A 27,149-nucleotide genomic window follows, 5' to 3' on the forward strand; every position below is an offset into this window, starting at 1 on the left:
CAGACGGGAGGAAAGAGAAAGAGGACTTCCCTGATCACCCAGAAGACCAAGACACCGCCGGCACCGGCTCCCCGAGTCATACCCCGGACACCAGTTGCTCCACAGCCTTCCCCCCTCCCCTCCCCCCGGCCGGGAGGGCTTCCCGGGGGTCGCGGGTCCCCCGGGAAGGGCGAGGCGGGGGAGCTCCGTCAGGAGCAGCAAGGGTCGTAGAGCTGGAGCGGGAGAGGAGAAAAAGCTCTGATCTCAGCTCCCATCTGCTCCCTCCGCCCAGGCCGCACGAAAGCCTCGGCCTCACGTACCGAGCGCCGCCGGGCTGCCCGACCAGCCCCCGGCCCGGGCCTGGGGGGCGAGAGGCCGGGATGGCAGCGGCCCTCGGGGTTAGGTGGGTGGCCGGGGGGTCCCCCGGAGCCCTGCGGGGGAGGGGCACTATGGAGGGGGAGGGTCCCGGGCCCACGCGGCCTCCACCTCAGCCCGTGCGGTGAACACTTACGTTGCTCTGGGGGTCGATGGCCTGCAGCAGCCGGTCCCTGATCTGCTGCGGAGACGGCGGAGCCGCTGTCATTGCCTGGGCGAGGCGGGGGGGGAGCGGCCGGGCCAGCGGGCGGGCGGGCTGAGGCGGCGGACGGGGGTCACTCACTCGCCGGCCTCCGGGAGCGGAGCCTCATGTTCCCCGCGGCACCGGGGGAAGTGGGGGCGCGCGGGGTGGCGGAGAGGGGAGCCGGGGCCGGGGCTCAGGCCCGGGGCGCCGCCGCCACCAGAGGAGGAGGAGGAGCCGCCGGAGCCGTCGCCGCTGCTGCCGCCGCTTCGAGAACCAAACTCCAGTGAGCAGCCCCCGCGCGGAGCACTCTGGGTAACCCGCGCCGCACGCAGCGTCGGCACCACACTGAGGAGGTTGGGAGATGGGGCGGGCTGAGACGCCAAACTTGGGCGGGGCCACACGCGGGCCACGCCCTCTCATTTCTTACGCATGCGCGCGCAGGCGCATTGTTCCCTCCCGGTCAAAGGTGACGTTGGGAGGCGGTTGGGCAGGGCAACGGCCACCGCCTGAGGCCCCGCCCCCACCCAAGCTGGGCGGGGGCCGACGTTTCCGACGGAAACGGTCGATACGCGCCGAGTCCTTGAACCCGGGCGCTCTGGGTGGCCGCCTTAGGGCAGCGGGGCGGAGAGGACAGCGGAAGGACCCCTCCTGGGGTAGAAAAGCTTTCCCCATTCTGACGGAGGTGACGGGAGTCGCGGGTGGGAGGAGCTGCCAAGTTTTCTGAGCCCGGGGGTCCTCCTCAGCCTCTCTATCTGCGTTCCTGGGGGTCAGTAGGCAGACGTCCACGTTGTAATTCCGTGCGCGGGTCAACTGAGGAGCCGAGGAACGCTGCCGCCCCCGCCCCTCCAGAGGTCGTGGATGCGAACCCGGGGTCGGCAGCGCCGAGGGCCAGGATCCCAAAAGCATGAGACTGGAAAGTGCCTCACGGAGGAGCCGCTACCCCAAGCTGGGAAAGCCCCAAACCATGAGCTGACACCAACGTTGCAAACCTGTGTCCACGCCAGGGTTTCTCAACCTGGGCACCAGTAACATTTGGGGCCGGATCACTGTTGTTGCAGGGCCTGTCCTGTGCATTGCAGGATGTTCAGCAGCATCCCTGGTTTCTACCCACTAGATGCCAGTAGCACCCTTTCCCCGCTGGGGACGACCAAAAATGTCTCCTGTCACTGCCAGAGGTCCCCTGGTTGGCAGAACCGACCCCTGTTGAGAATCACTGGTTTAAAAGACCCTTCTACCCTGCTTTGCGTGGAGATGCTGGAAAATTGAAGCCCTCATTCTCTGAACCTCCTTTATAAAGGAGGAAACTGAGGCCCAAGGTCACCCAGAGTTATAGGTCAAACCCAGAATTGTTAAATGTCAAGTCTAAGGGCTCCCCCCCCGCCCCCTCACTGCCTTCTTTCATTGCTGTCTCCTCTCTTTCTGGAAGCTCTGTTAAATATACGGTTATGCGAAGGGGTAGAAAGGCAGGCTGAGTGGATTATGAGCCGCAGCCTCGGAAGAAATAACTTTTTTCGTTGTTACAGGAAGGCCTAGATTTAAAACAGAGGCAGCTTATGAGAACCACATGTGCGCCTTGGATCTGTGCTACACCTGTTAGTCTTGCATTTGTCATGCTTCTGGGAAGCATTTTTATTTGCAAAAACGGCGGCTTCCGCACGTGGTTGTGGTTGCCTGCTTCTGCACGTGTGAAAAGTTTTACATCACACTTGTAGGAGGCAATAAATACCGGCAAAAGACGTCTCTTATTTACTCACTCTCCCTCCTAGAATGAGGTGCTTTGTGTACATTGTCCCGGTTGGAAACAAGCCCACTTGGAGATATTCTTTATCTCACTTCAGACAAGCAAAATAAACAAGCACTCCCCCAAGGATATTCCTGTCCTGCCTCCCTTTTTAATTTCTGACTCAGATATACAATATATTATTTTTTAAATCAAGGGTTACTTAGAAACAAGCAATTTGTTTCCCATGGGTCAGGTTACTTAAGAAAGATCTGGAAAGCACTCCATTTACCTACTCTTTTTAAACTAAGAAGAAACATTAAGATGACTGTGAGCTCCACAAGGGCACTGATTCCGTGTCCCCAGTAGATAGAGGAGTGCTTATTAAATATATGTGAAATAAGTGAATGAATGTCTCATCCAAACACATGGCAGTTGTATACACACACCCAGACGTACTTATGCAGTTCAGTTCCACAGATCTGGCACACAGTGGGGGCTCAATAAATATTTAATAAATGAAGTACTTCATTAGATATAAATACACATGAGGATGCACATGGGCACACACAGATTCTATATATAGTATATGTAGTATTATTCCACATTTAACGTATATACAAAGGGTGCTTATAAAGATTAAATCAGATAGCCACTAAATGGGAGTCTTGAAAATGTTAGCAGTTCTCTTAGGTCCAGGGTAGATAATGCAGTTCACCTAGCAGACTTTTTGCTTTGAGGAAGAGATACTTGAAATGGCAAAGTTGGGGCTCGAAGTAAATCCTCTTGCTATAATGGTTCTTCCCTGGCAATATGTCCCTAAAATTATTTAGATAGCACCAGCCCCACTGTCCTGAGAGGACAAGATCTTTTGTGCTTGGAATGCCTCACCTCTTAGCAAGGTGGCCCCCAAAGACGAAGGGAGAGGAAGTGGCTCTGACCCCTGACTTGCTCTTGCCACGGGAAGTGGCAGGGAAGGTAGTTTCAGGGGCCTGAGTGCCCAGCATCCTCAGCCAAGCTTGGCAGGTTGGGAGTGGACTCCTCCTCCTATCCGGACAAGCAACAGCATCACAATAGGAGGCCATGAGCAGGCCAGCTCCCACAACTGCAGCGGACCAGTGTTCAACAGTGACAGCAGGTGGTGGCGAGGAGCAACAGCAGGCATACCTGGGCAGACACACCTGAAGTGAAAAGCAGCTGTGCCCCTTTAGACACATAAACCCCTGGAGTTGGGCAACTTAAAGGAGAAGTTGTTACTGGACTTATCCCAATAAGGTATGTGAAGACTCCAATGATTAATAGGAAAATGTGTGCAAACCCACTACCCGACTTGGACCCATATGTTTGCTCTGAGTTTAACGGTCTGGTGGGAATTTTTAAAAAACACTCTCGCGTATTAACTCCTTCAGCCATATCAATGATCTCAGAAGCACCTAGAGATGGGTTTCAGAGTTCTGCGTGGCTTTGCAGCAAGTCCTGTTCCAAAGTGAAGCCAGTTTCAACTGGTTCTGAATAGCCCCTGATATGTCACTGCTTTTAGGAAGGGTTTCAAAGATAGGTGAGAGAACTCAATTTTTATCATGTCTCCAAGTGTGGGGATACAAACATGCACAAAGCCTGCTCCTGGGGAGCTAGTTTTGAAGCCAAGACTTGAAAACAGGTTAGGGGCTCATTAATACAATACCATAGTTGTACTGTCCAAGCAAAGTGTTGCAGAAGCACAAAGAGGGGAATTCTGGAGTACAGAGAAAAATGACTGACATGGAGGCAGCATTTCAACGGAGAGCGTTTCCATACATTGACACCCTCTGACTCGGCATTTCACAATTTCTAGAAACGTATCTGGAGGAAGCAATCAGATGCAGACAAATGTGTCTGTACAAGGAAGATCACAGCAGCATCATTTCTAAGGGCAAAAGACTGGAAGCTACCTATGTGTCCAGTAATCGGGGGGTATATAAATAAACTGGGAGTCAGTTCATGAAAATGGGATGGTTACGGACTAGGAGGAACCATAGGATTCTGTAATTCCATTTGGGTGGTGGTCTTGTCTTATGTAGGCAACATATAGAAATTCACCAAGCTGTATGCCACTATAGATTAAACTTCAAAAATAAATAAAAGAATATAGAGCTGGCTAGCTAGATAACCTAGCCATTATAAACCAGCATTGAATAATACAGGAAAATGCTCCCAATATTAAATTTTAAAACGCAACATATAAACTATATATCTTACAATCTTAATTTTAGTTGCATTAAAATATATATACTTATGCACATAATTCATAGAAAAAATAGTGGAAGAAACCAAAACATTTATCTCTGACAGGTGATTTTTATTCTGACACTTTTGCCTGAAGTTCCACATTTTCTAGAAGGAATATGTGATGCCTCCTGATGATCTCGTCCAGTGCTGGTGTTATTCTGACCTCTAGTAGCCTCTAATTCTCACCTTCTGACTGAGGTACTGCTAATTTGAAGTATAATCATAATCTCCAAAATCCTGAAGATGGGTTTGCTATCAGGCTGACTGATGGTTGTCAATCTAAGTCCTAACAGTTTGTGTTTTCCCTACGGCCCCAATTTTGTATAATTTTTAGTAATCAAGAGAATAACGACTGGGAGTAATATTGAGTACCTACTATGTGTCAAGTTCCACTGAGGGCTTCACATGAGGGCCCTGATGAAGCCCTCTGGACAGTCAGACGCTTGCATCAGCTCCTCCCCTTGACTCTGTGTGGGGTCTGCAACTCACTTTGGCCTAGAGGATGCGGTAGAAGCCACACTCTCCCGGATCCAGAGTGAACCTCTAAGAAGGCCTGGCAGTTACCACACAGCTCAGCAATTCCACTCCTGCGAATCACCCCAAGAAAACTGAAAACATACACTGACACAGACTTGTACAGGTAAATGTCCACAGCAGCTCTATCCTTAGTAAGTGCAACGTGCAAAGGCCAAAAACCCATCAACTGGTGATTGGATAAACGAAGTGTACATCTATACACTGGAATATTACTCAACCATAAAAGGGAGTGAAGTGCCAACACATGTCACAATGTGGATGAACCCTGAAAACATCATGCTGAATGAAGGAAGGCAGACACAAAAGACCACATCTTGTATGCTCCCATTTATATGAAATGTCCAGAATAGGCAAATCCATAGAGACAGAAAGTAGATTGATGGTTGCCAGGGCTCGGAGAGAATTTGCAGTGGTTGCTAATGGGTGCGGGGTTTCTTTTTGGAGTCATAAAAATGTTCTGGAATTAGACTGTAGTGATGGTTGCCTCTGTAAATATACCAAAAACCACTGAATCATCCAATTTCAGTAGGTGACCTGTATGTGAATTATATCTCAATAAAACTGTTAAAAACAAGAGGAGGCAGTAGCCTGGCAGTGTCCATCTGCCTTCGCAGTCCTGAGAGCACCAAGCTACCATGTCAGAATCTGACCGTACTGGAGGGGCACGTGGCAAGAGGGAGCGGCCTGGGGCCTCCATGGAGAATAAGGAACCAGGAGACACAGAATGCTGTGCCCCACATGTCTAACCCCATCAGCTGGGCCACCCGGGCTGAGGCGCCAAGATACATGAGTCGAGAAGCCTCCTTGGAGCTCAGAGACAGCCTCACCGGGCTGGTCCAATTTCCTGCCCACTTAACTGTAACTAAATATAGATGTTTTAAGCCACTTAGTATTGGGGTCACTTGTTACACAGTGCTAGCGGACACATAGTTGCTACTGCAATCCTCAAATGACACACAAGGAGGAGCCTGAGGCTGAAGAATGAGGAGACTTGCCCACAGCCACTTAGCCCACAACGATGCAGCTGGGATTCCAGGCTGGATCTTTCTGATTCCAAACCTTGCTCTCTGGTCTTTACCACTACTCAGCTCTGGCACCCCTCCTGCCTCATATTTGTCATTTGCCATGTGTCTCTTGTGTTCCCTCCTCCGCCCCAATCTTCTTGCCTGCTGACCATTCCTCTCTCTCATCTACTGAACGCACACATCCAGGCAACTCTTTTTTTTTTAAGCTTTAATTATCTTCTTTATTATGCTAACCTTCAGTACAGTGTAAAGGATAATCATATATAAAAACAACACAGTACACATAATTTTAACACACACACAGACACACACACGAAGGAAATAAAAGATTAATCTTTTTTTTTTTGCAGTACGCGGGCCTCTCACTGTCACGGCCTCTCCCGTTGTGGAGCACAGCCTCCGGACGCGCAGGCTCAGCGGCCATGGCTTACGGGCCCAGCCGCTCCACGGCATGTGGGATCTTCCCGGACCGGGGCACGAACCCGTGTCCCCTGCATCGGCAGGCGGACTCTCAACCACTGCGCCACCAGGGAAGCCCTAATCTCTCTTTTACTTCCACTTTTCTACTGCCATCTAGTCTTTTTCTAGGAGCTTTAGGTATGCTTGTATCAATCTCTTTTCAATTTATATTTAATTCTTCAGAAGACAGACCAGGTAACATACTTTGGAAATTATAAAATCAATTTTGTCTGTCTTTTTGGTTTGTAGTCATAAAATTATTCTTTTTGCTTTATTTCTTTTTAAAAAGAAGACCTCAAAAATCTTGCTAAGACTCACAGATATAGAGAACAAACCAGTGGTTAGCAGTGGGGGCTGCGGGCAATATAGGGGTGAGGGAGTGGGTGGTACAAACTACTGGGTGTGAGATAGGCTACAAGGATGTACTGTACAACACAGGGAATATAGCTAATAATTTTGTAAATGGAAGTAACCTTTAAAAATTATATAAAATTTTTTTAAATCTTGCTAAAATAGTGTGTAATGTATTTGAAGTGCTCAAATAACCTAATCACGATTGGAATGATCTAATCATTTGTTAGACTGGATCAGAAGCTATTCTTTTGTTTACTGCAGTTTTATGTTCTCTCAATTACTCTCATGAAGCAAAGAAACAGTCACTCTACTAATTCTCTAGTTAATTTTTTATTTTATTTTATTTTATTTTATTTGTCTACAGAAGTAAAATAAGAAGTTCAGTGAAGGAACTGCAGGATAAATGATAAATTTGTCATAGCTTTTATCCGTGATTGGCTCTTTCTGACACAGGGTTTGAATCTTCTTGTCCCCGCTCTAAAAATTTAGTAGTCTCCTAGTTCATCTTGCCTAAGTCCTTGGCCTTTCGAGGTCCTCTTGTCACACACCACACATGTCACACATTGATACACGCCATACACATGCGTTGCCCATGTTCCTGCTCAGCCTTATTTCTCACCATCCCTAAGTGGGTTTTCTCCACTTCTGTCTGTCACACTGGTCACCTAATTCTCCAACTGGGTGACTTGGATCCTCAGAGGACCTGGCCAAAGTCATGTGGCTGGATTGGGGGCAGGATGATGACTATGGTACAGAGCTTGGGGTTCCCAGACTCACAGGGAAACACATGAACCAAATCAGGTACAAGCCATTTCCCTAAAGAGCAGACGAAGGCCAAGGGGTTGATGTCGAAAACCAAATGAGGAGACTGTGATGAGGGTGGAGCAGATGGAGGCAGACGGAAGCCACAATGAAAGACCCCAAACTGGCCAATGGAACTTCTCAGAAACACACACACAAACACACATGCACAAGATCAAGCCATTTATCAAAATTCCTTCTGGCCTTTCCTGAACCTTCCATGTGCTCTCCAGGGTCACTGAGGCCCACAGACTCCCAAGTGAGAGTCCAATTTTGATGCAAAGTGGTCAGACATGGGAACCACCCATCCCCCATCCAGGCAACTAGAGTTTATTTGCCTTAAAGCAGAGCTGGATTATTGTATCAAATGGCTTGGACAAGATTCTCTTATCTTAGTGCAGTTTCAGGAGGAGAGGTCAGGAGACATGAGCAAGCAGATTCTATTCAAAGGGCCTGACCCATGCAAGCCTAACCAATTTGAGAGCCCACTTACCCTGAGAACATCCTGAGCTCTGCCTACCTCCCAGGCTCAGGGAGGTGAAGAAAAGGGTGGAGGTTCTAGAAGCTCTGTTTGCATCTTTTTCCTTTTTAGCCTCAAAATGCAGTGTTGGTTTCCCTCAGGTTTCCTGGATGCTCGGATGTTTACTTCTTTGTGTTTTTTTTTTTTCTTTCCTGATTACACGAGTAGTAGATATTTGCAAAGTGTAGACAATTAGTCAAGTAGAGCAAAGTATGAAAAAAGATTGAAAAACCGCTCCCTGCTGGAAATCTCTGCACTGGTCTACTTTTGTGTGTGTGTGAAATTTACCATGAGAAGGTTAAAGACAAAAAAAGGAAAAGAAACCACTCAGCCAGGCCTGTGCGTTTGCTTGGTTTTGTGTGTGGCAAATGCGAGTCATGTAGTTTGGAGATGGTGTTGTCTGCAAAGCCAAAAATATTTACTGTCTGGCAGAATAACACCCCCTGCCCCAGCCCGCAAAGATAGCCCCGTCCTAATCCTCGGAACCTGTAAATAAATTGTGTTAGATGGCAAGGGAGAATTAAAGTTGCAGATGGAAGGAAGGTTGCTACTCTGCTGACCTTAAGATGGAGAGATGTTCCTGAATTATCCTGGTGGGCCCAGTGTAACCACAGGGGTCTTCAATGGGGAAGAGGGAAGGAGAAGTGTCAGAATCAGAGAGATTGCATCATGAGAGAGAGTCGACCAGCCATTGCTGGCTTGGACAATGGAGGAAGGGGACCACAAACCAAGGATGTGGGCAGCCTCTAAAAGCTGGAAAAGGCAGGGAAACGGATTCTCCCCTACAGCCTCTAGAAGGAACCAGCTCTGCCAACACCTTGATTTTAGCCCATTGAGACCCGTTTTGGACTTCTGACCTCCAGAACTGTAAGATAATAAATGTATTGTTTTAAGCCATGAAGTCTAGGGCCATTTGTCACAGCAGCCACAGGAAACTCATACAGGCCCCTGACTAAAAAAGCTTACCACCCTCTCTTTCAGATGCAGAGCTGCCCAATTAGAGCTTTCTGCCATGAAATACATGTGACATGTAGCTACTTGTGACTGGGGGACTGGGTTTTTCATTTTAACTCATTGAGATGGAAACTGAAATAGCCACAGGTGGCTAGTGGCTACTGAACAGATAGCAGAGGCCCTTGCTACTCAGAGTGTGGTCCAGAGACCAGCTACACAGGCTTCCCCTGGGAGCTGGTTAGAAACGCAGAATCACAGTCTGAGCCCCCAGCCTGCTAAGTCGAATCCACACTTCGCCACGAGCCCCAGGGGATTCATGGGGACATCAGAGTCTGAGACACTGTGGTGGAAGCCACCATTCACTTCCACGCAAATAACTGACCATGGAACAACAGGAGGCAAGGCCCATTCTTAGCAGTTCTCAGGGTCGGATTTCCTAGACCACATGGAGTTTTTTGTTTTTTTAATTTTTAATGCTTCAAAGCATACTATTAGCCAAGCAGATAAACTAACAGCTATTGAATATCTACTACAGCCCAGACCCTTGACCATCTATTATGGACTGAACTGTGCCCTCCTCCAAATTCATACGTTGAAGCTGCAATTCCCAATTCAACTGTATGTGGAGACAGAACCTTTAAAGAGGTAACTAAGTTTAAATGAGGTCATAAGGGTGGGCTCCTGATCCAATATGGCTGGTGTCCTTATGAGAAGAGAGACCCCTGGACTTCCCTGGTGGCACAGTGGTTGAGAATCTGCCTGCCAATGCAGGGGACACGGGTTCAATCCCTGATCCAGGAAGATCCCACATGCCGTGGAACAACTAAGCCCGTGTGCCACAACTACTGAGCCTGCCTCTAGAGCCCACGAGCCACAACTACTGAGCCTGCGTGCCACAACTACTGAAGCCCACATGCCTAGAGCCTGTGGTCCACAACAAGAGAAGCCACCACAATGACAAGCCTGTGCACCACAACGAAGAGTAGCTGTCACTCGACGCAACTAGAAAAAGCCCGTGCGCAGCAACGAAGACCCAACGCAGCCAAAAATAAATAAATAAAACAAAATTTTAAAAGTTAAAAAAAAAAAAAAAAGGAAGTGATCCCAGGGATGCACACAGAGGAAAGGCCATGTGAGGACACAGCAAGAAGGTGGTAATCTGCAAGCTGAGGAAAGAAGCCTCACCAGGAACCAACCCTACTGACACCGATTTTGGACTTGCAGCCTCCAGAAACCATGAGAAAAGAAATGTCTTTTGTTTAAGTCACCCAGTCTGTGACATTTTGTTATGGCAGCCCGAACAGACTAAAACACCATCTCATTTAAGCCTCACAAAACCCTGTTGAGAATGTCTTTTAATAAATGTACTGACCCTGATGAAAAGACCACCACTTTTTGAGTGCCTGCCCCACATCAGGCAGGTTATAGACACATGTCAGGGCTGTCTCTGTATCATAGACAAGGGTATGGAGGCACAAACAAGCCAAGATGCTGCCCCATGTCACACTCTGTAAGTGACAGATACCAGGTCTGAGGCAGACCTCCATCTTGCTTTCCGCCACAACCCTCTTTTCCACTTTTTTCCCTGATTCACATAATAAACTCTAATTAGATGCACCCAAGCTTTACTCCCCCTAAAATAACTTCTACAAACTCCCCAAGCACAGTCTCTCTCTATGTATGTGTGTGTGTGTGTGTACACACACACACACACATATATCCTTGTGGCCCATATTTACCACTAACAGCCACAGTAATGCAAACTAAACACAGATGAATATGATCCACCCATAAGATGTCTTTTTTTTTTTTAATTGTCTAGTCCAGGGGTTGGCAATCTTTCCACGAAAAGTCAGCCAGTCAACACGTTCACAGTTTTGTGGGTGAGATGGTCTCTGTCCCAAGGACTCAAGTCTGTCCTTGCAGCTTGAAAGCAGCCACTGACGATACACAAACAAATGGGTGTGACAGAGTTCCCATAAAACTGTATGGACAAAGAAACGTGAATTTCCTTCCATTTTCATCTTGATTTGTTTTTCAACCATTTAAAAACATACCATTCTGCCTTCCGGGCCATGAAGAGACAGGTGGTGGGCAGTAAAAAGACAGGCGGGGAGCCAGATGTGGGCAGCAGCTTGCTAATCCCTGGTCTAATCCAAAACCACCCAACTGGCCAAAAAGAAAGCCACAGAGCCAGACGATGATGAGCCCTTGCCATTTTCTTACTGAAAAATGTGGACTTTGAATTTCCAATTTGCTACAGGTCCCTTTGCCCAATTTCTTATCCAGGCACACCTGTTATTACCAAACTCATTTCTAGGAACTCTCAAGTGCCAGAAAGGGCCTTGAACGGGATAAAGTGCCTTCCTCTGCATAATGAAAATCAAGGGAATGGTGAAAACAAACCCCCAAGTAGAATTTACATCTTTTTTTTTTTTTTTTAATAGCATGCCTTTTTTTTTTTTTTTTTTTTTGCGGTACGCGGGCCTCTCACTGTTGTGGCCTCTCCTGTTGTGGAGCACAGGCTCCGGACGCGCAGGCTCAGCGGCCATGGCTCACGGGCCTAGCCGCTCCGCGGCGTGTGGAATCTTCCAGGACCGGGGCACGAACCCGTGTTCCCTGCATCGGCAGGCGGACTCTCAACCACTGCGCCACCAGGGAAGCCCAATAGCATGCCTTTTGCTTTACACACAAACAGCACTCGTCTTTCATCAATGCGGGAAAACATCAGGTTTTCCTGATGGTTTGTCAAATATTTCATAATCTCAAATTTGGTTAAGGAGATAATAAAAATGGTTGACACGAAAAGGAAATGCCTCATTGACTTTTCTAATCTAACCACTTCAGAGGAGAGCCAATCTCATTATCACATCTCTCACTGCTACTTAAGAGGAATCCCAGGGAGCCCAGAGAGATTTCTCCCCTACTATCCAAAGAAGTAAAATTGGGTTTGCTCTGTTAACCACATCACTTGAAAATGGCCATCTCCATTTTCAGCAAGTTTGTACATGTCTTTATTAAAATCCAGACCACAAGGCATGCAGACTATTTCACCTGAGTGGCTTTGGGAGGAAGGGGCACCTTGAGACTCTCCATCATCCCTTCGCTCAGGGGTCGGTGAATTTGTTCTGTAAATGGGCCAGACTGCCAGTACTTTCAGCTATGTGGGCCAGTCTCTGTCACGACTCTACCACCGTAGCAGGAAAGCAGCCAAAGCAACTGTACAGAGCACATACCCAAAGGGGTGTGGCTGGGTACCGATAAAACAAGCAGTGGGCCAGACTGCCAGTGGGCTGGCAGGCCATAGTTTCCGAGTTCTGCTCTAGAGCATCTGGAACTGAAGTGCAACGAGAAACCTAGAGAAAGGAGACGGGGTTCACTCCTCAACACGGCAAGCGTGGACTAAGCAAAAGGGGGTATATCCAATATGAACCCCAAAGTTTGCATCCAGGGCTTGTGCTGCAAATTTCTACTTTCTTTTTGTTCTCCACGTGCGGCTTCTCACCTTGGCAGCAACTCTATGTAACATTCTCCAGGATGAGCAATAGTGGGCATTTATTTATTACTTAGATGGTGGTTAAGATCCTTAACTACCAAGGCCAAGGTGGAAAGCCAGCTGGTGTGATGTTAACTGCTGTTACTTGCATAAAGAAACAGTTATCTGGGTGGAGCTGAAAACCTCATCCTTACTCACAGATTAAGCAAAGTTAATCTACTTAAGTGGCCGGGACATCGCTCCTAGTCAGAGATGATAGGGACTTAGAACCAAGGTCTTTGAGATGTATGTACGTATGTATGTATGTATGCATAAACATACATACATAGGAACGAATGAACATTAAGTAAATAAAGACAAAGAAGTAAGTTGTCAAAGATGTGTTTTTGGGGGCTGGGGGTTCTTAGCCTAAAGCTGTCAACGTGGATTTCTCTTTTTTTTTTAAAATGCAAGTTTCTTTAATAAGTTTAGTCATTTTACCATCCTTTCTTTTTTTTAAGGTGGACTTTTTTTTATATCAGTTTTTTTGAAATATAATTTACAATGTTTTGTTAGTTTCAAGTGTACCACAAAGTGATTCAGTAATACATAAATATATACTATATATAGATTTTTCAGATTCCTTTCCATTATAGGTTATTACAAGATATTGAGTATGGCTCTCTTTTTGTAAAGTGACCCCCAAAAGCCATTAGGGATGATACACTGATATGTTCATTGCTGTGTTATTTATAATAGACAAACACTAGAGATAACTCAAGTCTCCATCAGCTGGGGACTAGTTAAATTAATTATGGTATGTCCTTACAATGGCTTATTTGCAATTATTAAGAATGGTAAAAATACAGGTGTGTGCTCATATTATCAGGTGAGAAAAGCAGGCCAGAAGATACAAAGATACCATCTGGATAGAGAAAAGGTATCTACCATACCCAGTGCACATGCATAGAGAAAGAGCCAGAGGAATGTGTACCCAGAGTGATGCTCTCTGGGGAAAAGTGATTACAGGTTATTTTTTCCCTTACAGCAAAGCTGGACTTCATAATTTTTCTACAATGAACATGCATTGGTAGTAAGAAACTTTAAAACAAAATAAAACAAACAAAAGCCACTAAAGCTACAGTGGTAGTACATGATGATGTAGCCTTCCCGGGTACTCTGGGAAGTACCAGTGAGGGAAGCCAGCAAAGGTCACAACAATGGTGATCGCAGTGGCATTTATAACAGCGGATAAAGTACAAGTTCAAAGTACATATGAGAGGGCCAAGGTTAAAATGAGATATATTGATGCTGCACGATAGTTAAAAATGAGACCCATGAAGCCTCTCTGGCAGCCCAGAAAATATGAAGGAAATGATGTCAAAATGAAAACAGCAGAGACTCACAGACATGGAAAAAAAAATTATGGTTACCAAAGGGGAAAGGAATAAATTAGGAGTTTGGGATTAACAGATACACACTACTATACATAAAATAGATAAACAACAAGGATCTACTGTATAGCACAGGGAACTACATTCAATACCTTGTAATAACCTATAATGGAAAAGAATAGGAAAAAGAATATATATATATATGTATAACAGAATCACTTTGCTGTACACCTGAAACATTGTAAATCAACTATATTTTAACTTAAAAAAAAAAAAAAGAAAACAGCAGAACCCAAACTGCCTTACCACTGTTGAACTATGTCGAATATACCAATATGTATAAGAAAAATGCTAGAAAAGGAATGGGAAGACAGGAAAAGGTTTTCCATGCTGGAAATTGTTTCCAATTTTTTAAAATGATGTGATTGCTCCTTTAACTGTCTGTGTGTGGACTGCTTGGATGAATGTAGGCAAGAAGAGAGAAAATCCGGGCAGTGAGGACACCCATAGGTACTGAGTGCTTACTGGGCGCCACCCAGTCAAGCACCTGGCTCACCTTCAAGTTCACTGAACCTTTTAATAACACCACTAGGTTTGACTTTCAGGCCCATTTTAAAGATGTGGAAACTGAGGCTTAGAGAGGAGAAATAACCAGCCAAGGCCCCATGAGCAAGAAGCAGAGATGGGATTTGAACCCACATCTAACTGACCCAGAACATGAGCACTTACAAGCTGTGGGACCCTAGGTACTCAAAATTCAAACTTGGGTAACCTTTGGTGCCAGTGTGGGTTCTTGAAAAGCCTCCTAAAGATACACACCCATGAGTTGCCACTTTAAAAATGTACAACAGCCTTTGATGTGCATCCCCCACAGCTCCACTGCTCATAAGAACTGAACAATGAGAAAATAGTTCTCTGGTGAAAAATACAACTATTGAAACAAAATCTCAATGACAGCATTCTCTCCTCCGAGCTCGATTCATCCCCACGACACACAAATGCCTCACCTCATTGAAACCTCAGCGCCGGTCTGAATAAGGCAGGGAGGTTTCCTCACATCATTCATATGGCTTGAGGACTGACCAGCCAAGATCTTGGCACGTCCGTTCCTGCTGACAAGAACACCGACCTGCGAGAAGCTCGATTCAGCAGCCCTGTTCCCTGCTACTTACAAACCACGGGGTGATACTCGGCCCAGATTTGACAAGGGAATAAATTACAGAAGCTATGAAGTAGAATGAATTAGCTGAGCAGTAAGACAAGTGGACTTGACCCTGGCCTAGCAAAATCCCACCATTATCACTAACTCGTTCGATTCTTCCAGGTGCAGCCCAAAATCGTATTTGCCCAATTCCTGCCCAACATTTATTGAACAAAAACTGAAGAGGAGTATCTAACATTGCCTCTTTTCTGACTTTTTGACAGCCTCCACAATAAATGAATCCTAGGTGTTTCCCAAAGTGTAATTTGAAACAACTCAAATTGACAGTCAACTTCTACAGCAGAAATTAACACAACATTTTAAATCAACTATATTCAATAATTAAAAAAAAAAACAACCTGATGAAAGTATCAAAAATAAAAAAAATTTACAAAGGACTTCTTGGTTAAAAAATGTATAAACAAAAGGTCCTTTTTAGAAATGAGCTTTATTTTCAATGCTCTTTAGTTCTAAGAGCCTGCATGTTTATTCTTTCCTCCTACCAGGTTACCTGCAAGTTAGGATTTCAAAAACCACAACAAACAAATCAAACAGCTGTAGGATCCAGGCACTGACCACCCAAGTGTCATGCTGGCGATTAAACCAGGACTCCCTTTCAAAGAAGCTTCTATGCAAAATGCTGTATTTCCTCCAATGAGGCTTGTTTTTCAAACTTGAAATCATCCACTTGAAAAGCAGACCCCAAAACCCAAGCTTTCAGAACTGGGTCCCAATATCACCACATAAATCACTCTCATTCTAAAAACTATACAATTAATGGCCCCAAAAGTTACTTTAATAGAGGGCTTCAAGGCAAGGCAAAGTTTCTCATAAAACCCCCATCCGCCCTGCCAACTGCTCTGCACCTCTCTTCCACAGGAACCCATAAGTTACTTCACCCTTCAAGTCCTGGGGACAACTTCAGCAGCATGGAGTGGCCCAGCAGAGCCCATTGGGATGGGGAAGGAATTTGGACACAGACCCAGCAACAATGAACTTGTTCATTCCTCACAAATGCAGTCCAATAAGAGGCTGCATCAAACTTAAAAGCCAACCTTTCTGCTTCAGATCCCTGGATACAAAAGATTTTTAAAAATCTGTATAATTTGAACCGAAAAAGGATGGTTATTAAAAATAAACCAATAAATACCCAGATGGGTGAAAGTTTGGTAGAAGAGGGATTCTGATCTGATTAAACAATCTAGATACCACAGCCCCTCACATAAACACTCTTCAAACTCTTTTAAGTAGACAGCATTTCAAGGCAGAGATCAAAGTGAAAATATCTTTGAAAAGAAAACAGTGACGTGGCTGGGAAACTGTGTTCATCTTGGTGAACATTTTTTCCACCCACCACAAGCTTGGACTTTCTGGGAAGGTCACTGGTTTTCTGGTCAGAAACATTCTTGAAGTCGTCAGGAATGGAGGAAGAGACAATCTGAGAAGGTGTGTTTCTGGTTCTGTACCTGGAGCTCAGGAGCCAAAGAGCCTGGAAAAGTCAGAGGGCAGAAACATCCATGAGGATGGGAAGCGGTTGCCTTGAAAACACTTTCAGGAAATATTTTCTGGTTACTATCACTCAGATCATTTTACATCATTTTCTGATTTTGTAAGTAACTCTGTTACACAACAATGTGAACACACTTACCGCTGCCAAACTGTACACTTAAAAAAAAAGTGACTCTTTTAAAAAGTATCTACTTGGTATGAATCTGTAACACTTTATTTTAGCCCATTCTCTATCACTGCAAATCAGTGGTGACTTTCATAAATAAAAAGACCTTTGAGTAAACAAACGATTATTAGAGATAACTCTGTTAACTGAAGAAAATCTGGAATAGAAAAGGCCTAGAAACTGTGTAAATGTTCATGAAGTTTGGGAATAGGTTATGATACAGGCCTACAGGGGAAAACCACAGAATTGTTAAAAGGTACACAGTTGGCCCTTGAACAACACAGGTTTGAACAGCGCCAGCCCGCTTATACGTGGATTTTTTTCAATAGTAAATACTGCGGTACTACACAATCCAAGGTTGGTTGACTCTATGGAAGCAGGACTGCAGATACGGATGGCCAACTGTAAAGTTATACTCAGGTTTTCGACTGTGAGGTGGGTCGGCACCCCTAACCCCCGTGTTGTTCAAGGCTCAATTGTATATGGGAACTCTCTGTGTTACCTTTGCAACATTTCTATACATCTAAACTCTTTCCAAAATAAAAAGGTTATTTGAAAAAATAACAACAGATGGGGCAGGAACAACTGGGTCACCACATGCAAAAGAATGAAGTTGGATCCCTGCCTCACACCATATACGAAAATTAACTCAAAGTGGATCACAGACCTACTATTAAAACTATAAAACTTTTAGAAGAAAACTTAGGTGTAAATCCTTATAATCTTGGGTTAGGCAATGACTTCTTAGCTATAACATAAAAAGAACAAGCAACAGAAGAAATAGATACATTGTACTTAATCAAAATTGTAGGATTTTGCACTTCAAATGACACCATCAAAAAACTGAAAAGATGGGCTTCCCTGGTGGTGCAGTGGTTGAGGGTCTGCCTGCCGATGCAGGGGACGCGGGTTTGTGCCCTGGTCTGGGAGGATCCCGCATGTCGCGGAGCGGCTGGGCCCGTGAGCCATGGCTGCTGAGCCTGCGCGTCCGGAGCCTGTGCTCCGCGACGGGAGAGGCCACAGCAGTGAGAAGCCCGTGTACCAGAAAAAAAACAAAAAAAACAAAAAAAAAACAAAACTGAAAAGACAATCCACCGAATGGGAGGAAATACTTGCAAATCATATATCCGATAAGGGACTGGTATCCAAAACATAAAAAGAACTAAAAAATGGGCAAAGGATCTGAAGACATTTCACCAAAGAAGATATACAAATGGCCAATGAACACATGAAAGCTCAATGTCATTAACCATTGGGGAAATGCAAATCAACCTTCACATTCACTAGGAGGGCTATGATCAAAAAAACTGACAATAGCAAGTATTGGCAAGGATGTGGGGAAACTGGACCCCTCATACCCTGCTGATGGGAATGAAAATTACTGCAGCTACTTTGGAAAATAGTCTGGCAGTTCCACGAAAGGATAAATATAGTTACCATATGACCCAGCAATTCCACTCCTGGTTATATACCAGAGAACTGAAAACTTAAGTCTGCACAAAAACTTGTACACAGATGTTATATCAGCATTATTCAAAATGGAAACACTGCAAATATCCATCAACTGATGAGCAGATAAACAAACTGTGGCATATCCATAGAATGGACTATTATTCAGCCACAGAAAGGAATGAAATACTGATAAACACTACAACATGGAAGAGTCCAGAAGACATTATGCTGAATGCAGGAGGCCAGACACAAAAAGCCATATACTGTATGATTCCATCAACATGAAATACCCAGAACAGGCAAATCCATAGAGACAGAAAGGAGATCAATGGTTGCCCAAGGCTGCGTGAAGGAGGAATGGGAAGGAAATGCTTAATGGGTACTGGGTTTCCCTTTGGGGGGGATGAAAATATTCTAGAATTAGAGAGTAGTGATGGTTGCACAACCATATGAAAATACTACAAAATACTGAATTGTGAAGACTGACTTCCACTTTTTACTTATTAAAACCCTTTTCCATGGTTTGACACTCTCATTTTCTCCCTATCTTCTCCCCGCCCATACTTTTTTAATGAAGATTTCAACATATATAGAAGAGTTATAACAGTTCAGCAAACACCTACATACACACCACCTGCAATTAGTGCTTTGCTTTACTGTGTATCTATCCATTGATCCATCTACTTTATTTTTCATGTTTCAAAGTCGCAGGTATCAGTGCCCTTGGTCTCTAAATGTTCAGACACCTTTCTCCCTGTATTTCAAGTTTTTTATGACTTTTTAAAATTTCCAATTGAGCTCAGCTCCAACAATACAGAAATGAGTACATGGAATAGCAAACTATCCCTTGAGCCCACTAACCTCCTCCGCAGTCACAGCACAGTCACCTCCGTGGACAGTCTGGAGTAGATCCTTCCAACTCTCTCACTGGAAGTTATTTCCCTCACACACCCACTCAGCATTTATTCAATGTTTACTGCGTGCAAGTCACAACTGACACCAGAGTGTGCATACAGGTGACACCCAACCTTCTTTACTTTCAAACCATTCTCCTGTGTAGACAGAACCTTCAGGCACATTATCAACGATGGTGTTTTGTCAGTTGGTCGTATGGGTGTCCTTCGAGTTACCTGACTCTTCTCCTATTCTTGGAGACTTAGGTGATTTCCAGTTTTTGATATCCTGAAAAAGCCAGTCACTGCCTCCCTGACAGAGCCCTTTCTGGAGAAAAGCTTCCCTCACTCACGGCATGTGCTGAAAGAGCTGGCCTAGGTCAGGGATCTGTAAAAAGCCACACAGTAAGTAGTTCAGGCTTTGTAAGCCTGTCAAAATGGTCCAACCTTGCCATTGTAGTGCAAAAGCAGTGACAGACATGGGCTCCATTCATGAAAACTTCATTCATGAAAATAGGCACAGGCCCATGCCCATGGGCTGTGGTTTGCTGACCCCTGACCTAAGTAGCTGGAAGCAGGAACCCCCAATCCAAGTAGATCTGGGTGACACCTAGATACTCCCAGAAATCAAAATCAGGACACTGGGCTGCTGGCTAAGCTAGCCTTGGGCTGAGCTGGGAGGTCACAAAGCCTGAGGCTACCATCCTGGTCACAGGCCAGCAGGTAGAGCAGTAAAAGTAGCTAGTCAGGTAAGAGAGGACGATGAAGCCAACGGACAGAAAAGAACAAAATGATGATACCACACCGAGTTCTTCTCTGCCCCAGGACCTTTGCCAATGCTGCTTCTGGTGCTACTGTGCCTCTCTCCAGCTCTGCAAATGGCAGGCTTTCCTCTCGTTCTGTAGGTCTTGATTTGAATGGCATCTTCTCAGAGGACCTCTCCCTGACCCTCCTAAACTGGGAGCCCCCTTCCAATTCTCCATCTCACAACTGATTTTTCCCCCTATTTGCTTATTTTACATCCCTGTTATTCTGTGCATTCGCTGAAGGCAGGGACTATGGCTGTTTTGGTCGCAACTGTAATCCCAGAGCACAGCCCTCAAAAGACAGTTTTGAATAAATAAATGAATGAATGGATAGGTGGGAATCTAGAGAGACAAAGGCTGGAGGAGCACCCCAACACTTCTACTTCCTGTGAGAGCTAGTTATACTTCGTACACTCTTCTGCAAATTCCTTGATCTCTTCATGAGCCCTCTCTGTACCTAGGCAGGCCTCATCTGAGCTCCCAAAAAGGGTCTCTCTGGGCATACATTACAGCCCTCATTCTGGGCTCTAAAATACTCTCCAGCAGCAAAGAAACCCCTCCTCCCCCGATCTCCTAAGTCCTGGAATCATCCCCTCAAACAGCCACTGGGCTGGCACAAGGACCACACAGCAACCCCAAATTCAGCATCTCAATGACTCAAGACAGCTAACTTTTCACTCTCTTCCTCTTTAGGGGAAGCACATGGAGATGGGCACAGCCTGGCCCAGAACCCCAGATTCTCCTTGTTTTTTCCCCCTGAGTCTGTTTACTATGAGTCTCATAATTCACTAACAGCATGGTCTTGACACTGAAAGGAAAACCAATCCAATTGGATTTTTTTAGTCTAATGAGAAAATAAAATAGGCATAAAAAGCAGAAATAAAGCCTGAATGCACTCCTGCTGGCTTCCAGCAGGCTGGGAGCAAGACCCGGCAGCACGCTGGCCTTTCAAGACGTATTTTCCACTTTGGCCAACGCCAAGTATAGGCTAAGCACAATCAACAGAGCTGGCGAGAGGTGATGGAGCCATGGGCTCAGCGGAAGGCATCTCTTGGCAGCCTCTGCTGAGGCACCAGGCACAGCCAGGACTTGAAGAACGCCATGTTCCAATCAAAGCTCCAGCCTGGACTGCAGTGACATAGTTTAATTCCTACAGACCCCAGTTTCCTCTCTAGTGTGGAGAGTTCTTACTTTGAAAGCAGAAAGCCTGACACAAAAGTGCAGACTGGGAGGACAGAAAACGACCATCAGAGGTTCATTCTGGAGAGCGACCCTGAGGATAATGACAATGAAGGAGAGAGGCGGGCTGGACTTACACGATCATGCAGAACATCATGAAGACATTCCATAGGGCGATGAAGATTCGAAAATATCTGAGGCTCAGCAAGAACTCCCGGATGTTGTCACCTGGAAGGTCAGAAAGCATTTTCACAAGCAGTGCTAACATTTCTGTTGTCACGGCTGCCGTGTGCTTCTGCCCACCCCACACTCACTGCCCCCATGTTCCAATGGCAGCACGGCTTTTCATTTGGGCCGCCTCTGTTCCCCAGCCCTGAGCACTCAGGCTATAGCTGCCACTGACCAACCCTCTGAGAGGACCAAGCACTCAGCCTCTGATTGGCTCAGGGAAGGGCACGTGACCCCAGTCTGTCCGATGAGAGCCAGCCCTGGGACTTTTGCCCGAACTACCAGGAAAGAGGCACTTGCTGTCTGCCAGGCTAGCTGGACTGCAAAGATGTAAGCCCAGTCCTCTAAGGCAGGGTGCAAACCATGGCCTGTAGGCCAAAGCTGGCCTCTGCCACCTATTTCTGTATAGCCCATGAATGAAGAATGTTTTTTATACTTTTTAATGGTTAAAAAAAAACCAACAAAGTTATTTTGTGAGCCACAAAAACTCAAATTTCAACAGCCATAAAGTTTTATTAAAATACAGCTATGCCCACTCATTTACATATTATCCATGACTACTTTCAACTTACAGAGGTGAACTGTTGCACCAGAGACTCTATGGCCCACAAAGCCTAAACTATTTATGATCTGGCCTTCTACAGAAAAATGTGCCAAGCCCTGCTCTAGGGTCATCTTTGTCAACACAAGCCAGCCTGATAGTAAAACCAATCCAGGAGGAAAAGAGAGCTGGGGAGGGTCACAAGCTGGAGAGCCAGTTTAAGCCCTGAATCCACGTGTGCCCGAGGCCCATTCTACGCTTCGATGTTTCAATTTGCTTTAACCACTTTGAGCTGGTTTTCAGAGTTTACAACTGAAAAAGCATACTAATTCAGGCAAGCAAAATGGGAGTTCTGCTTTGGTGACGACTAACTCTAGTCCCCTCTGATGCCAAGGAACAGAAACCACTCCAAGAAGAGGGAATTTGGTACATTAAGACTCCAGAGGGACTTCCCTGGTGGCACAGTGGTTAAGAATCTGCCTGCCGATGCAGGAGACACGGGTTCGTGCCCTGGTCGGGGAAGATCCCACATGCCGTGGAGCAACTGAGCCCGTGTGCCACAAATACGGAGCCTGCACTCTAGAGCCCGCGAACCACAACTACTGGGCCCATGCACCTACAGCCCGTGTTCTGCAACAGGAGAAGCCACCACAATGAGAAGCCCACACACTGCAACGAAGAGTACCCACCCCCGCCGCAACTAGAGAAAGCCCGTGTGCAGTAACGAAGACCCAACGCAGCAATTAATTAATTAATTAAAAACAAAAAAGACTCTAGAGACTAGGGTTCCAGGACCTTCCTCTGGGGTTTTGAGTTAATTGCCCAGCCTCTTGAGGCCTCCAGAATGAAATGAATGGATCCAGATTACATGATCTACAAGGGTGTTACCCAAAGTGTCATCCACAGACCAGAGCTGGAACACTGGGAAGCTCAGAAACTTCCACAGCAACCCAACATGACCGCCACCTGGCACTGCTGCACCATCCAAGCGCATGAAGAGCACAAGATGTTGCTCTACATGGTTTAGACAAGTCCAGTGTTGTCCAAGCCACGGGGTTAGCAACATGTAGCATAGCCTATATTAGTGTTGGTCCAGCACAGACTGCAAATGTCAGAGACAGATCCGTTCCCAGAATGTCTGCAAGGCACTGCTTGGCAAGGTCCTTCTCTGAGCCCAGGATCACAAAAATGGCCTCTCTTACCATGAACAAACACTGACTAAAGGCTACTCATCCCACAGAGTAGCTGAGTGCAGGGGATACAGGAAGGAATGAGACACGTGTCCCTGCCTTAAGGAGCTCACAGGGAGGACAAATACTAATATAAAAGCAAGTAACCACACACCTGATTATTCACTAGGACAAGTGCCATGGGAGCTGTAATGGGGGAACCCAACCTGGCATGCATTGGGAGGCAGGTGGGGTCAGAAGAAGACTCACTGGGAAAGTGTGTGAACTCCAACCTTAAACGTGAGCTGGGGACTTCCCTGGTGGTGCAGTGATTAAGAATCTGCCTGCCAATGCAGGGGACACGGGTTTGATCCCTGGTCCAGGAAGATCCCACATGCCGTGGAGCAACTAAGCCCATGTGCCACGACTAGTGAGGCTGTGCTCTAGAGCCCACACGCCTAGAGCCCATGCTCCGCAACAAGAGAAGCCACCGCAGTGAGAAGCCCACACACTGCAACAAAGAGTAGTCCCGGCTTCCCGTAACTAGAGAGAGCCAGCACACAGCAACGAAGACCCAACGCAGCCAAAAAAAACGTGGGCTGGAGTTTACTGACCTTCCACACAGGTGACCTGGGCCTACATATGCCCCAGTTTCCTCCTGTGTAAATGGGCATGATGGGGGACTGGGAAGGCTGCAGCACAGTGCCTGATATATAGGACACTCTCAATAAATGAAGCCACTGTGATATTAGGGGTCAGCCAGGCAGAGGATGGAGGGAGAGGAGCATGATCTACAGGGGCAACTGCCAACACAGAGTCCTAGTTTGAAGGAGCCTAGCAGGGAGCCCCCGATCAGAGGGAAGCCACCGTTCTGACTATCCTTGTCACCAATGCTTCCGCCACTTTCGAGCCCACGTGGCCAATTTCCCACCTACCATAGCTCCAACTCAGATCTATAGATCACAGCCCCAGGGGCTGGAATAGTGCCCTCCACGTAGTGGGTAAGCAACATATACAGCTGCTGAATGAATGCATGAATGAACAGACGGACAGTCTAGTGATTGAGAGGACAACCTCTGAGGTCAGAAAAACCCAGGCTCAAATCCCAGTGCTGTCGCTGATTTGCTGTGTGGCCACAAACAAGTTGAGTCACATCTCTGAGCCTGAGTTTCCTCATCTGTAAAATGGGAAAATGCTCCTTACCTTTTAGGAATGGAGGTGGAGTGAAACACCCATAGGAAGTACCTAACAAGGCAGCCACCACCTGGCAGGCCCCCAATAAAGGGGAGCTGTCAGACTGCCTTCAGATTCGCTGCCCCTTAGGGTTCCTATAGTCCTCATGCAATGCTCCATCATAGCACCCACCACCTTGGCCGCAATGCCACCTCCTCAGAGGGCCTTCCCTCCACACAACCCAGCCAGAGCAGCAACCCCATTGCTATCCTCCCAACATCTTCTTCTTCACTGTGTGTTCCTTGTTTAGGGACTGTTTGTCCCACCCCATAGGAGTACAACCCAAAGGCAGGAATTACTTCTGTCTTATTCCCTGCTGTGTCCCCAGCATCTAGCACAGTGGCTGTTACATAGTAGGTGTTCAATAAATGTTTGGTGAATGAATGAATGAATGGATACAATAGTCACGTACAGGTCCCATCAGACTCCAAATAGTCACATGTGTCAATTTAGCAGGAAGTATATATTCTAGGGCCTCCAGGGGCCAGTCATGTGAAATGATACAAAGAAAAGGGGGCGGGGGCTGGGATGAGGTAGAGGCCACAGGCCCGGTTTCAGTGGGGTCCTGCTTCTCAACTCCTATTCAACAGGTGTCAAAAGGTCGCTTGAACCCCAAGTTGTAGAATGTTCCAATTTTTCTTGAAAAATCATACATCTGAATCTTTATATGACATCTCCTGATTTATTTGAAAGCTAATCTAATTGAAAATTAAACAAACAGGTCTACAGCATTCTGGAAACAATAGGCTGTTCATTCATTCGCTCATTCATTCATTCATGCTGGAATGCTGGAACTGCAAGGACACAGATGAGCCAAAACAAGCTGGAGCCTCTTCTCTGGAGCTTAAGGTCAAGTGTGAGAGCTAGATATTAGCCAGATGACAGCATACATAAAAGAAAATCATAACTGTAAGAAGTGATATGAGTGCTGACCTACGCAGGGAGGTCTGGTAGGAGAAAGCAGTGGATGACAGAGGTGGGTAGAAGGAACAGCACAAACTCAGGCACACACACACACACACACACACACACACACACACACCCCTAAAAGAAAACTGGTGAAAAAGAATTGTCCTCTCTGAAATGTACCAATTCCAGAGTACAGAAAGGAGGCCTTACCTGTGCTGGGCTCCCTCGACTCCTCCCCAAAGCCTTGCGTGTCCTTCTTTTTCCTACAAACAGAAGCAGACAGCGACCACTTTCAATAGGACAAACAGACCACTTAGTCCCCGGGCCCTGATCCCCAGCTCTGAGGGGAGCACTAGCCCTACCGTTGGTTTGCTGTGTGACCTCTTTTGCACGGTTCAGTGATGTTCCCTGGGCCACCCCCGGCCCGGCCAATCACAGCCATGCCTGCAGCCACCGACGGGGTGGAGAGAGTGGTTCGAGGCAGCCAGGTGCGGGGCTGCGGGTACAGATTAGGGTTAAGAGATTCTTGGGGGATGGGTCTGAGGCTCTCATGGGTGCGAGCAGAGGGATCCCGGGGGAACTGAGAGTCCGGGGTTCAAATCTCGGCGGCGCGGAGAGTCACAAAAGGATGGACCCGGTTGGAGGCGGAACTTGGGGCTGGGACCTGAGGGCGGGGCCGGCGGCGTAGGCCGTGCTCACGCTCGCGAAGGCGGGGCTACGGGTCCCCCGGATGGAGCCACGGTCCAACGCGGCCTACTCACAGCTTAAAGTTGAGCACCGCCCCGGCGTTCATCAACAGCGTCCTGCAGAGGGAGAATGCGGTTACCTGGACCGCCCCCACCCTGTCGGGCCCTCACGTCCCATCCTCTGGTCCCCCTAATTACCCAAACAGCAGGATGTCCCCGATCATTGTTACTGCCGGAGCGTCCGTCCGAACAGGAAGCGGAAGCCTCGAGAAGGGAGGGTAGAGGAACACGAGCCGACCAATCTTGAAGCAGCTCTAGAGAGGGCTGGACCAATCAAAGACCAAGGCAGGCAGGGTCCCGCCTTCTGCAGGCCAAGCCCCCTAAAGAAAGAGCGAGCGCCGCTCCTTGCTAGGAAGGCCTGGGGAGGGTAACCAAGAAAGGGCGGGGCGGCATCATGACGTCATCCAGGGGCGGAGCCATCTGGGGGCAGGGTTGGGTAACGGATTGGAAGCCTTTCGCGCATGCGTGAGAGACCAGCCAGCCAGAGCACTAGCCTTCTGCTGGGCTGGGCTCTCCCATGCGGCTTTTGGAGAAACGGTGCCCCCGATCATTGAAATGCATAGGGGAATGAGTCCTGATGCAGTGGGCTCTACCGGGCATGGACGCCCCGACTGTTGCATTCCAAAAGGGCCTCCTCCTGGGCCCCACGGAAGGCGGGATCCCCACTAGGCAGGCACTACCCGGGGCGGGGGTCCCAACTGAGCGGTTCCCTAGGAGGACGGGATTCCTTGCGCGGTACAGAAGTCACGATTTACAGAGGGCTGGGATCATGACAGCTCGATAGAGGACGGGGGTCCTGACCGAATGGACCCTATGGGGCACGGAAGTATGTGGTTCACAACTGATCTGGTCCCACGGGGGATGGAGGTCCGGATCCAAGGGCTCCACAGAGGACTTGGGTCCTGATCAGCCCCACAGGAACGCGGTCCTGATTGGTCCGTCCCGCCTGGGTGGGCTCCGTGAGGAACGGATCCCGCCCCCCTCCAAGGACAGATCCCCTGTCCAACTCACACTCCACGGGGACCCCGCACCCCGCCTGGCTGGTCTGAATGGGGTCGTGATGGCCCGAGGG

General features: G+C 47.1%; 2 protein-coding genes across 3 annotated transcripts in view; both read right to left on the bottom strand.

The window, feature by feature from the left end:
- MED26 (mediator complex subunit 26) overlaps positions 1-15,571 on the bottom strand; it is a 56,364-nt gene extending 40,793 nt beyond the window's left edge. The window contains exon 1 of the mRNA XM_022558494.2: positions 491-15,571. Within this exon, the coding sequence (XP_022414202.1) occupies positions 491-562 (72 nt within the window). The 5' untranslated portion in view covers positions 563-15,571. The remainder of the gene's footprint in view (positions 1-490) is intronic.
- A 107-nt stretch (positions 15,572-15,678) lies between these two features.
- Positions 15,679-26,372, bottom strand: SMIM7 (small integral membrane protein 7). 2 transcript variants are annotated; one of them, XM_089905234.1, is made up of 6 exons: positions 26,216-26,293; positions 26,093-26,134; positions 25,694-25,827; positions 25,542-25,594; positions 21,389-21,479; positions 15,679-16,735 (listed from the first exon to the last, which is right to left on the bottom strand). In XM_089905234.1, the coding sequence occupies exons 3-6, from the start codon at positions 25,771-25,773 to the stop codon at positions 16,720-16,722; spliced, it is 240 nt and encodes a 79-aa protein (XP_089761360.1). In that variant the 5' UTR covers positions 25,774-25,827; positions 26,093-26,134; positions 26,216-26,293; the 3' UTR covers positions 15,679-16,719. The 2 variants fall into 2 exon arrangements, with proteins under 2 accessions (XP_089761360.1, XP_022414309.1); XM_022558601.3 differs by lacking the exon at positions 25,694-25,827 and having other exon boundaries at positions 26,216-26,372.
- Positions 26,373-27,149: the final 777 nt, after the last annotated feature.

This window comes from Delphinapterus leucas, unplaced genomic scaffold (assembly GCF_059928025.1).
Source record: "Delphinapterus leucas isolate spDelLeu-1000000601 "Yukka" unplaced genomic scaffold, BTC_Dleu_Yukka2 spDelLeu_asBTCV2_sq25, whole genome shotgun sequence".
NCBI lineage: Eukaryota > Metazoa > Chordata > Mammalia > Artiodactyla > Monodontidae > Delphinapterus > Delphinapterus leucas.